Source organism: Neoarius graeffei, chromosome 27 (genome assembly GCF_027579695.1).
Source record: "Neoarius graeffei isolate fNeoGra1 chromosome 27, fNeoGra1.pri, whole genome shotgun sequence".
NCBI lineage: Eukaryota > Metazoa > Chordata > Actinopteri > Siluriformes > Ariidae > Neoarius > Neoarius graeffei.
In genome coordinates this window covers 30,126,306-30,140,041 of record NC_083595.1, presented here as the reverse complement: position 1 = coordinate 30,140,041, position 13,736 = coordinate 30,126,306, and the positions used below count along the sequence as shown (strand labels likewise).

At 43.2% G+C, this 13,736-nt stretch overlaps 1 protein-coding gene across 2 annotated transcripts in view; it reads right to left on the bottom strand.

Annotated features, from left to right (window-relative positions):
* Positions 1 to 13,736, bottom strand: part of myo1ea (myosin IEa) — a 117,480-nt gene that overhangs the window by 78,980 nt on the left and 24,764 nt on the right. For both annotated transcript variants that reach the window (XM_060911924.1, XM_060911925.1), the window contains exons 2-4: positions 6,851 to 6,994; positions 4,803 to 4,892; positions 4,227 to 4,321 (exon numbers count right to left, since the gene is read on the bottom strand). In XM_060911924.1, the coding sequence (XP_060767907.1) occupies positions 4,227 to 4,321; positions 4,803 to 4,892; positions 6,851 to 6,994 (329 nt within the window). The remainder of the gene's footprint in view (positions 1 to 4,226; positions 4,322 to 4,802; positions 4,893 to 6,850; positions 6,995 to 13,736) is intronic.

Sequence of the window (13,736 nt, the reverse complement as noted above, 5' to 3'; positions counted from 1 at the left end):
AGGCCAGAGGAAACACTCGGAGACCCATGACGTTACATGACAGTAACTCTATACGCCTGTGCTTTTCAGCCAATTTCATCCTGAGAAGCCTTCTCCTGTTTCCTGCAGTTAAGGTTTTCATGAACACCATTTTTCATCTCACACATACACACACCCAATCTTAACCCATAGGTTAATACACCGCCACTGTCCACTTTATTAGAAACACCTGCTCATTCATGCAATTATCCAGTCAGCCAATCATGTGGCAGCAGTGTAATGCGTAAAATCATGCAGATACAGGTCAAGAGCTTCAGTTAACGTTCACATCAAACATCACAATGCAGTTCACTGTGGCATGGTTGTTGGTGCCAGATCTGCTAGTTTGAATATTTCAGGAACTGCTGATCTCCTGGGGTTTTCATGCACAACATTTTGGAGAGTTTACACAGAATAGTGGGGGGGGAGGCCAGCGCATGGCAGTTGTGCAGGTGCAAATGACTCGTTTTGTACTGGTGTGAGCTCACATGAACTCAAACAGACGTTATGCACATAACCACACACAGCATGTTGAAACTTGAGGAAGATGGGCTACAACAGCAGACCACCACATCAGGTTCCATCCCTTTCAGCCAAGAACAGGAATCTGAGGCTAGAGTGGGCAGAGATTCACTAAATAAGGCCCTGTTTACATTATTTCGAATCAGCGGATCATCAGATTAACGTTTTTAAAACGATTCGCGTACACACACAAAATTTCTGTGCCCGCAACAAAACCGTTCCCCATGCACACAGCAACGCCAATACATGGATACGCTAATCACATGACTAATTAGACGGCACGTCACATGATCCCAGTGCATATCGGGCATGCGCAAGTCACTCACCACTTCCAAGCACATAAAGTGTGTGAGAGATTGAGTGAGCGAGTGAGAGAGAGTGAGCAAGAGAGTGTGAGAGAGAGAAAGAGAGAGCAAGCGAGCGAGAGAGTGTGAGAGAGTGAGAGAGCATAAGAATCAAAATTTGAAGTTCTTTATGGAAATCACTGGGACTAAAGAGGAGAAGGTTTTTCAGCAGTCGCGTCACATGACCAACGTGGCATGACCAACGCCAGCGAATCAGGAAGGTGGATGTCACAGTGACGTTGTCCAATGACGACGTCAGCTAGAGCTCAGCACTGCGTATCCTCGTTCCTCAATGTTTACACAGCACCGGATCAAATACGTACTGGGTTGAATACGTGGGCCCTGGCGGATTCAAACTGTTCCGCCTGTGGAGTCGTTTCCCAGCATTTTAATGTGCACGGACAGTGCATCCGCAACGACAACGATATGGATACGGTCTAATGTAAACACCACCTAAAACTAGACAGATAAATTCTGGAAAAATGGTGACAGTTGGCCTAATCTGCATGTCTTTGGACTGTGGGAGGAAACTGGAGGAAACCCACGCAGGCATGAGGAGAACATGCGAACTCTGCACCAAAAGGTCCTGATCGACTGTGAGGTTCGAGCCAGAACCTTCTTGCTGCGAGCTACCCACTGCAGCACCGTGCCACCATGAATTTGCAGGTGTTCCTGTGACTCCACATCTGAGTGACATTGACTTTCCACTATGAAGGAGATGAGTAACACAGATATTGGCATTTCTCTAACTTTCTCTCATTCCACACCAAGGGCTGGAGCTTCAATCTGGGTGCTATTTTTAATCCTGTTCTGAGGGAGTTCCCCATTGTATTGTAATTACACAGCTAAAGATATTTTTCTACATGGATTTACTGTCCAAATACGGACACAGAGAAAAAGAGAAACACCAGGGCCGCCAGTGCTTCCTGTGAACCATGCCAGCTTCATTCAGCACACTGCGATAAAACTCATTACCTCTTAGCCAAAACAGACGCAGTACTGCGCTGCATCATGCCAGTGTTTGTATTCTTTAAACCAATCTGTATGTCCAGTTTGGCCTTTTGTGGTAAAGTCACGTGACGGACTGATAATGAGGTGATGATGTGTCACTGACGCTCTGGGAATTGCGTCTATTCTCTCTGTATCCTTACCTCTGTTCTAGCAAGGGATAATTTCCTCTCTAAATGGCTTCCTCTGCTTGAAAAAGACCGTTTTTATGAAACAGATCTCCAGCTTCCGTCACCATTGTGATGGTGAAACAATGGGAGTCCATGTCATAGTTAGATCACATGGTTATGTATGAGCAACTTCAAAACAGCAAGCAGAAGAACCTGAGATCTGACCAAAAGCAAATCTACTGATCCATTAAAAAAAAAAAAAAAAAAAGAGCCTGGAGAGTCGCACGAGAGTGCGTAATAAAAAGAAAAGGAAGTCTGAAAAAGAGATGAGCTAAGGTGCTGGGAGTTTGCAGTGAGTGAAACGGCTCATTTCATGATGGAGAGCATTAATAATAACAGAACGGTAAAAGTACTGTGCTGACCATATAATGCTTGAGCAGCAGTTTCATGCAAGGGCTTTGTTTACTAAATCTGACCAATCACAATCCCACTTCCAGTTTATTTTATGGTCAAACTGTGCTGGCAACAGCCTGCTAGACAAACAAGGGAGAGGAAAATGCTGAAATGTGAACCATACTCCATAACGTAAGCAGTACAGTCACAACCCAGGCCTCAGCTGATCAGCAGACCACCAACACACACCGCAAACCAGAACATTGCTCCCCCCCCCATTCTCGTCCATAATCTCCCTCACTTTCAAAAATGCAGCGATGGAATATTGTACAGTAACAGTATACCCCAATCTTCTATCAGCTAAATGCACTTGAAAAGAGGGCTTCTTTAAAGAATAGAACACTGCAGCATTTGGGGAAACGGAATGTTTTTGGGGTGGCACAGTCAATGACACAGTAGGGAGCATATACAGGTTTTCCTTGAGACTAATTATTAGATGAGTTAAGAAACATGTTGGCGGCACGGTGGTGTAGTGGTTAGCGCTGTCGCCTCACAGCAAGAAGGTCCTGGGTTCGAGCCCCGGGGCCGGCAAGGGCCTTTCTGTGTGGAGTTTGCATGTTCTCCCCGTGTCCGCGTGGGTTTCCTCCGGGTGCTCCGGTTTCCCCCACAGTCCAAAGACATGCAGGTTAGGTTAACTGGTGACTCCAAATTGACCGTAGGTGTGAATGTGAGTGTGAATGGTTGTCTGTGTCTATGTGTCAGCCCTGTGATGACCTGGCGACTTGTCCAGGGTGTACCCCGCCTTTCGCCCGTAGTCAGCTGGGATAGGCTCCAGCTTGCCTGCGACCCTGTAGAAGGATAAAGCGGCTAGAGATAATGAGATGAGATGAGATGAGAAACATGTTCTTTCACACATCCCTAACACACACAAACCATGGCTGTTTGAGGCCAGCCATGGCCTGAAGGTTAGAGAAGCAGCCTTGGGCCCAAAGGGTTGCCGGTTTGATTCCCGGGACCAGCAGGAAAAACGTGAGGGGAGTTGAGTGCATGAGCAGCATGAAGTGAAATGCCCTTGAACAAGGCCCTTAACCCCCAACTGCTCCCTGGGTGCTGTAGTATAGCTTCCCACTGCTCTGGGTATACGTGTGTGTTCACTGCTTCAGATGGGTTAAATGCAGAGGAGGAATTTCACTGTGCTCGAGTGTACGTGTGACAAATAGAGGCTTCTTCTCTCTCTCTCACACACACACACACACACACACACGTTATTTACAGTACATCAGCAGCAGAGTCTGCACAACTATTCCAGGTGTTGAGGAAGTAGGAAACATGGAAATAAATAGTTGTTTTCCTGCCTACATGCTGAACAAAATATGCAAATATCCACCAAGAGTAACTTGCCATCACATTAACAATACTGAATAATAGCTTATGTAGATTATATAAAACACTGACTTGCTGAGGATTTTAATAACTGGAGTGGCTGAGTGTAGAAAGTGGTGTAATAACACACACACACACACACACACACACACACACACACACACACACACTTCTCCGAGTTGGTCTCAAAGGGGCCAGCCAGCATCCAAAGCGCCTGTTAAAGTGGTTGAGTTGATCGGCTCCGTTTTCCTCCCGTCAATTAAGCACAGGTTATTTGCTGTCTACTGACAGACATTCATCGAACTTAAAAAAAAAATAAAAAATCATAATAAACCTGCTGTGTGTACATTACTGCTATAGCTACAAACTCATCATGGCCACCACCTTACCCAACAAAGACAACTCTCACGTGGCTGAGAAAGGTGACTCAGACTATTTGTTTTCCTACCTGATAATGACGCACTGGCTTTCGCGGTCAATCATCATGTTTCTGTACATATTGTCTGCCAGTGCGTAGATATGAGGAGGGTTTTCATATTGAGCCTAAATGAAAAAGAGGGAATAATTACAGCAGTTCTAAAATATGCATATAATAAATAACAAACTGACAACATAAACTCCCACAAGTTAAAAGTTTGCATCACGAGGCCACAGAGCCAAACCAGCTGTCAGTGTTCAGGCTGCGAGAGAGGTCGCAAACATGCTGTTGTTCAGAGATGCTGCCAGATAACTTCCTTCTAAAACAGGTCTGAGCTGCATTCCCTTTACCCAAGAATGCAGTAGGTACAAGTATATGGACCACACCTTATTTATTAAAAAAAAAACAAAAAAACAAAAAAAAACAAAACACGTGTTGTTTTTTTGGCTAAGAGAAAATAATGACTAAAATAATTATTAATTCTATAAATGTGTTGGTTTTGGGCTTTACTTTTGGGCCCAATGGGTTTCACACTGTATGTTTAAAGCACATTTTGTCTTTCATTTTTGAAGTGTTTCTTTTTTTCAGTTCCAATACAATACTTACTGCTCCTTGGTACATCTCCACCTCTTTGTCCCCAAAGTATGGCATTTGTTTAAAAGGGTTAACAGATATGAGCACAGGTCCAATGTATGTCTGTGTACACAGGTCAAGGGTTAAAAGGCTTTTAGTTCAGGGACATTATACATTTGTACTGCATTTAGGCTCTCGCATTGCTTAATAATAATAATAATAATAATAATAATAATAATAATAATCTTCAATTCATTTAGACATGCACATCACAATCCTTCCACTTTTAAGCATCCAATGTACTGTCGGTCTGCTGCCTTTGCTGAGCAAGTGCAAATTATGTGCTGATTCTACTTTCAGAATGAACACCGTTACTGCTTCAGCTATGTGGTGCCCAGTTTTCTCATCTCATCTCATTATCTCTAGCCGCTTTATCCTGCTCTACAGGGTCGCAGGCAAGCTGGAGTCTATCCCAGCTGACTACGGGCGAAAGGCGGGGTACACCCTGGACAAGTCGCCAGGTCATCACAGGGCTGACACATAGATACAGACAACCATTCACACTCACATTCACACCTACGGTCAATTTAGAGTCACCAGTTAACCTAACCTGCATGTCTTTGGGGGAAACCGGAGCACCCGGAGGAAACCCACGTGGACGCGGGGAGAACATGCAAACTCCGCACAGAAAGGCCCTCGCCAGCCACGGGGCTCGAACCCGGACCTTCTTGCTGTGAGGCGACAGCGCTAACCACTACACCACCGTGCCGCCCGTGTCCAGTTTTATGCATTACAATGGGTATTAGATGCTACAGAGGCAAGTCTGTGCGAGATACTGAACAATTCAATGCGGTTTGAGGAAAACGTGCGATGGCTGTCATGTAGTTTGCCCAGTGCTAAACTGGTAGCTATAAGCTTTCCTTTTCTTTTTAAGACAATCAGCGTTCTCGCTCCAAAATATGCCTCCAGTAATCGACTCTGTTTAAATTCAGGGGAAAACTGAGTAAATGTTTCCAAAGCTCATTTCTTTAGACTAATCATTTGTTACAGTTGTAATGTGCTAAAACTGGCAATTGAAATATGATCTAAAAATGGCTGATGACGATGATCATGACACTGAGCACGCGTCATGAAGTAGCAGAGGAACGTCTGCCTGATAGGTCAGAGGCTTGCAAAGCAGTACTGTCTCTTCTGACTAGAGCCACATGCCGGCTGTTGCTCAATACAAATAAAGGAAGCATTGAGCTTGACTCACGCTGACCTCAGTCCCATATGCCACTGACTACAGCACTGCATCACTGTTACTATTTTCTGACCACAATCGCAGCACTGAGTTTTGGGTTAGAACTTCCAATGGCCCAAGTTAACTACGAACCCTTAATCCTAATAAGGCCAGAGAAGTTTACGACCCATGAGATTTCACTGGAATCGTTCAGCATTTCTGTAAGGGGTAAAGAAGCACTGACTCCGTTATTATGAATGTAGCCACTTACCCTGACTATATATACACATTACACAGCATATAATCCAGGATAGTTTAGCATGAAATCCAAAGAGACCTTCACAACCTTCCAGTAGAAGAGTTACATCTTTGATGTTGTGAGAAAACAAAAGGGTTCATGAGAGGCTTAACATAGTTTCTAACTGTGACTGACAAATCAACAGACAGGAGAAGTCAGATAAACCATTCGGAATTGCAAAGAACATTGTACAAGATTCATAACAGCCACTCCCACCTAATATCTGTTTTGTGGAGTGGCTCGGGCTGTAAATGTTTGGCTAAGCCTTGAGTAGAGCCAGTCTAATGAAGATTTAATCTATGGTGTGGTGGAACAAATCCAAGAGCACGACTGAAGAAAGTGCAGGAAATCATTCTTCATCCAAATCTATATCAATAACTCCATAAATAACTGAGCCAAAGCCTGAGGAGACCCATTCAACATAACGCATCAATCAGGATCCTACTACAATATTAGAGGAACCCTTAAAATGACATTTACTGCACTTCTATTGGCTCTCATATTCCCAGTTTTGTCTCTTACTCATCTTAACCCGTGTGAGGTTACAGTGATAAAGGATACAAAAATGTAGTCGTCCATATATCTCTTCTTAAGGTTTTCCACAATGGCGTCTTCATTGATTTTGGTGAGCAACACCATGTCATCCACACCACTGTGCTTGATATTGTGGCTCTGCCAGTGGTACCGGTAGTGTCCCCGGCTCCCCTGTTAGAAAACACACACACACACACACACACACACACAACACAGTCACAAATTTTGTTTAAAAATGAAAACACTTTTTTTTTCCCCACAGCATATCATCTCTTCAGGTAAACCTGATCTTGTTTTACCTTTGAGATAATTCACACAAATACTCATTTGCATACTTGAACAACAGAATACATGCGAGAACTGCTTTTCATAATGTGCATGCATCATGTCTTCAGAGAACAACTAAGCTCATCTCATCTCATTATCTGTAGCTGCTTTATCCTTCTACAGGGTCGCAGGCAAGCTGGAGCCTATCCCAGCTGACTACGGGCGAAAGGCGGGGTACACCCTGGACGAGTCGCCAGGTCATCACAGGGCTAACAACTAAGCTATACTCAATAATATAGATCTCATATTTTGTGTATGGTTGGTTTCAGGAAACATGAATTCCGTTGTTCCTGTATGGAAAACAGCACAGCATTGTTAAAGGACTGCATGCGATGGACACCAAACAGCCATAACATTAAAAATCAATGACAGGTGAAATGAATAACATTGATTATCCTATCCACATTCACTGGATATGAGCAATCACACACTCTGATCGGCTAATCTACTACTAGGCTATCAGCTCATATACGGTGAGTAGAGAAAAACAAAATGGTAGAGTGTGTTGCTGAACCAACGGAGGATGAAATAAAAACTACTCAAACAAAACTCCAAAAAAATACAAAAAAAAAAAAAGCAACAACATATGGAATGAGAGTATTTGATGGTAAGAACGCATTCTTTTTTTTTAATTTTTCAAGAATTATTATTACAGCATTTTTCACAAATTGCTACGGTCATTTTGCTGGTTTGTTTACATTCTTCATCTTTAAGCATTAAAATTTGTTTAATTTTTTTTAGACTGGTTCAAAAGCTCAAAGAAGATTGAAAATCACATCACTGAAATATCCAAGGGCGGCACGGTGGTGTAGTGGTTAGCGCTGTCGCCTCACAGCAAGAAGGTCCTGGGTTCGAGCCCCGGGGCCGGCGAGGGCCTTTCTGTGCAGAGTTTGCATGTTCTCCCCGTGTCCGCGTGGGTTTCCTCCGGGTGCTCCGGTTTCCCCCACAGTCCAAAGACATGCAGGTTAGGTTAACTGGTGGCTCTAAATTGACCGTAGGTGTGAATGTGAGTGTGAATGGTTGTCTGTGTCTATGTGTCAGCCCTGTGATGACCTGGCGACTTGTCCAGGGTGTACCCCGCCTTTCGCCCGTAGTCAGCTAGGATAGGCTCCAGCTTGCCTGCGACCCTGTAGAAGGATAAAGCGGCTAGAGATAATGAGATGAGATGAAATATCCAAGGAAGAATTAAATAAATGTCTAAAGCTATTCTATACCTCGGCACGACAGCAAGACGGCACGTTCTACAAATAACAACACTAAAGTCAATTTGTGCAGCCATTGATAGGTTTTAAAGAATTCCGCCTAAGCGGAAATTATTTTGTCGGACGTTTTGTATGAAGTTTTTATTTATTGAATTTGCTAAAAATAAAAATGCTGTTTCTCAAAATCCAGTGAATGTGGATATAATAAAAAACAAATAGTTATTCCACTCAAGCTTGTCGTACATGGCTTATTACGACTCAATTTCATGGAATAACTGTTAATTATCTCAATACAATGTCACCTGGTCATGAGGTAGTTAAAACACCTGTTGACAGGTGATTTTTACAAATGCAAGAGGTAGCATTTAGAGCCTTACACAATTCTGAATTATGCACATGTAAAGTTTTTTTTATTCTCATGATCCATGAGTCAGATAATTAATGCGTTATTAGGTACTGTATGTTCACAGATCAAAATCAGTAAAACACATTGGTGTAAATGGGAAACAATGACTTCACACCCAAAGGCAGGACCTGAATATGACCCTGTCACTGCACAGCTGGCTTTGGTGCATTTCCTTCATCAGCAAACCTACTCCAAACCTTGTGAAAGCACAGACATTGCTGACACTCAGAGTAAAACCATCCACTCAGTGACGTGACCACATCGGATTTACTGACCAACACATTTGGAACACAGTCTATTTTCTCTCAACACAGCACATGATGACTTTGTCATTTCTAAACTCATGAAAAGGGCAGTGTCAGGAAAATCTTCCCCATCTACTGCAAATACTGCTTTTGATGCGAGTGTTTTTCAAATCTGGGATCCCTCCTCTTCCTCTCTCTCTCTACCTGTTTCTCTCTTTTGATTTTGTAGTGTACACAGTGGGATATCATTCATCACGGTCAATCATCATGGGCAATGAGCCAGCGTCAACGGAGGCCACAGTGCAGCATGATGAACTTTACTCTTGAGATATTTAGATAATAAAAGCGTCAATCAAGAGTCAAAAACACCGGTCAGAGAACATGCACAGAAAACATCATCAGATTCAAGGTCATCTGAGCTTAACTATCTTTTCCTGATTTAGCATGGTCAATTTGAAGGTTTGGTATGTCCGTTCTTCTCCTTTAGTATTTTTCCAGATTGCTGGAATGCTCTGATTGTTTTACAGAAAAAGTCATTTAAATCCTTATATTATTTAAATTCTTCTACTGCATTACAATCTGAAACAACACACGGTGGAGAAGGCCACATGATGAAAAAGTACAACAAAGTAGAAAAGGATTACAAATTTAGGCTACGTTCAGATTGCACCCTGAAACGACCCATATCCGATTTTTTTGCCCATATGTGACCTGTATCCGATTTGTTATTGGCAATCTGAACGACACAGACCCGATTTTTTTCACATGCGACCCAGGCCGCTTGGATATGTGGTCCTAATTACGATGCATATCTGTTATTTTCACATGTGACTGCAGTCTGACCGGACAGGTCGCATTCATGCGACCTACACGTCATCAACAAGAGACAAACGTCACTATTCTGCGTTGGCTAATCCCGCCTCTTTGGTGGAAAACAACAACATTTGTACAGTTTTCAGAATTTAAATAGACTTTTATAGAATTGATCAAGCTAATGGTGGATTTGGTAGGGACCTGGATGTTGATGTTAGCCTGATTAAATAAAACAGTTTCTATAACTGATTTATAACTTAAACCATCCTGTATTACAAGATTATAAGATTGTTCTGGAAATTTACAGTAACTTGACACCTTCGGTCTCATTAGTCTGCTGCCCACATTAATCAGATTATTGTGCAAGTTCCGCCGCCGCCACAAAAACCACATCACCAGGTCTCGCCTCATCTCCATGCTTTACTTGCAAACTTGAAGAGTGTGCTTTTTTTTGTTTTCGTATTACGTAGATGTGCTTTACGTGTCAATTTGCGCATGCGGGACACTTTTGGGTCGTTTTCCGTTCATATTGGAGATCGCATACAAGTCTCATATAATTGGTAATGTGAACGGCCTAACAAAAAAATCGGATTTCACAACAAATCGGACATGGGTCGTTTCAGGTTGCAGTCTGAACGTAGTGTTAGTTCCTTTTCCAAATGAGCTTAAATGAACTCCGTTCAGGAGCAAACAAACCGACGATTATAAATTACAGGAAAATAAAGGAGTACAAGAACCACTTGAGTACTTTATTAGACCATTAGTAGAAATACACGTTGGGGTAGCGGCATTTTGTTTTCACAAACTAAGTAAATACCTTTCTCCTTTTACACACTCCACCTTGAATAGACAACAACAAGGAATGTTAAATCATCTTTTGGATACTGTTTTTGCCTTTGTCTTGACATTTTGTTCTGCAGTAAACATGTCCGAAATCACAGCTCAAACAATTTTCCATATGGTAGCCATTAACAGGTTTTATAGCAGACATCACATCACATGAAGATACATCTCATTGGTAAACTGGTAGCGTGTGTTATTTTGGAGTGATGTCACCTCATCAGATGGGACCTGATTAGGTCCTGGAGGAGGATGAGGTATAAACAACATGGGAGCCAGGAAACCTATGATTAAGCAAAAACAAACAGCCAAAAAAAATCTTAAATGCAGGTCTTGGACTTGCTTGAAGATTCTTGAAAACGTTTCACCTCTCGTCCGAAAGGCTTCCTCAGTTCTGTCTGACTAATAGGGAGTATCAGATATTTATCCTCTCCTGGATCAGAATCAGAATTCTGATGACAAGCTCATCTAAGGTGGGGTTTACATTAGACCGTATCAGCGGATCATCAGATTAACGTTTTTAAAACGGTTAGCGTGCACACAGCAACGCCAATACACGATTCGGGTGCACACAGCAACGCCAATACACGGATACGCTCGGCTCCGCAGGCATCCTGCGCTCCAAATCACTCCGCCCTGAACAGCGAGTGCCCTCTGGAGGGTGCGCACTCCGGCCCTGCGCAGCTCACAGAGCGCGCGAGTGAAGTGCACGAGCAGTGATTCGGGACTGAGCCGCTGTGTGTGTGATCTCAGTGCATATCGGGCATGCGCGTCACTTACCACTTGCAAGTGGAAGGATGGCAAGCCTAAAGACAATCATAACTACACAATGGGCAGTATTTGCATCAGTATTTGCAGTATTTTCATACTTTTATACTCTTTAATGAAAGGTGATACAAGGCGGAAGTCCGCGCCGTTTTTCAGCAGTCGCGTCACATGACCAACGCCAGCGAATCAGGAAGGTGGATGTCACAGTGACGTTGTCCAATGACGACTCCAGCTAGAGCTCAGCACAGCGTATCCGCGTATTCTCAATGTTTACACAGCACCAGACCAGACACGATCTGGATTGAATACATGGACCCTGGCGGATTCCCGTTTCCCGGCGTTTCCAGGCGTTTTAATGTAAACGGACAGTGCATCCGCGAAGAAAACGAGACAGATACGGTCTAATGTAAACTTGGCCTAAGGTGTCTGATGACAAGCTCATCTAAGGTGTCGTTGAGGCATCATGTTGGTGTGGGTCACTGGAGGCTGGGTCATTAGGCGAGTCATTAGGGTGATCAAAGGATTGCCCGTTAGGGTGATCAATGGATTGATCACCCTAATGGCTCGCCGTTCACACCCAGCCTCCAGTGGCCCACACCAACATGATGCCTCAACGACACCTTAGATGAGCTTGTCATCAGAATTCTGATTCTGATTCTGACCCACGAGAGGATAAATATCTGATACTCCCTATTAGTCAGGCAAAACTGAGGAAGCCTTTCGGACGAGAGGTGAAACATTTTCAAGAATCTTCAAGCAAGTCCAGTTGCCCTTTTCTACCACCCACAGTTTACTATGACCTGGATGATTGAGAATCTTCACAGACACGTCTTGGACCGTTTCACACCATCCAAATTTTAGCCTTCATAAGAGAAACTGGAGAAATGAATCTCAGCCTACCCAACACCATTTCTGTCTGTTCTGCTCCCTTTTTTCCTCTGGATTTCTTTGCAATCAGGATTTTCACAAAAGCAGTAGAATGTGAGTTCAGCTGCACCATAAAAAAAATCTCTCTGAAGCCCAAATGCTCTTTAGGACCATTCTTTTCCCACCACGTGTTCCTGATAGAACTGAAGCCAAACCAGTAGCTCAGGCAGCTCTATTTAAGAAGCGGATCAGCTTTTTTTTTTTTTTACTGACACTTTTAGCAACAGCTGAAGTTATGTAATGAAACTAACATCAATTAATGCATTGCTTATCTTCCAGTACCTCTGTACACTACTTTTTATTCATTTTATTGGCTCTTAAATACTTCTAACACGACGAGTTAAGTTGATACATCGAGGAGGATTAGAAAACACTATAGTACTGTACCAAATGGCATACTTGAGGCACTGCTGTCTGTATGTGTGCATCAAAGTCCCCCTCACATCAGAATTTGGTCTTCCCAGGCAGTCTCCTGTCCCAGTATTAACCAGCTCTTTAAGGCGTATGGGTGCAGCGTCGATCTCTGTTTCGCTAGCCCTCGACCTCTCGTTTATACACCTAGGGTTACAGTGGGGGGCTAGTCCTCTGCTAACCACATGAGTTTGACTTCCTACTCACATCTGTATTGCAGCGTGCCTCGTCAGACAGCAGTAGGTACCATTTTTATGATGGTCTTTGGTATGACCCGACCGCAAGTAGAACTCGCAATCTCCTGATCGAGAGGCGGACACGCTAACCACTAGGCCAGCTCACAGTTGTATGTGTGCATACCTGCAAGATAATGAACACAGTACTGTATTGTGTTCATTAAACTTTTCCAAATGATATTACACATTAAGAGTGTACTGTCAGTACACTCTTAATGTGTAATATCATTTGGAAAAGTTTGTACTGACAATAAGACCAATCATAGCAGACATGATTGTTGAAAACAAGTTGAATACTTCTGGGTGTACAACAGGAGCAACAGGAGACTGTTCATTTTTAAGAACACTCGAGTGCTAACCAATCAGCAGCTCCTTCATGGAATGGCAATGGGTATCTGATCATCAGGAGGTACCACAGAAGCACCCACTTAAATGTTTAAGTGGGACGGTTTTGCTGCGTACACCTCAACATATCTTTTGTGGCCGCAGCCCTCAGTGTTGCGAAGTCAGCCCGACTGCTGCTGATCGATATTGATTGTCCAATCTTGCACAACACGGAGATGCAATTCAACAACGGCGGCAAAGAAACAAGGAGCATTTGAACTGAATTTCTAAATTCTATGTAAATTAGGTATGATGTGGTCAAGTGACCAATCCAAACAACTAGCTTGAATGAATCCTTGGACCAATCCTATGGCTCATATGGTCCGACCCTTTGAACTTCCCCTCATAACTTTA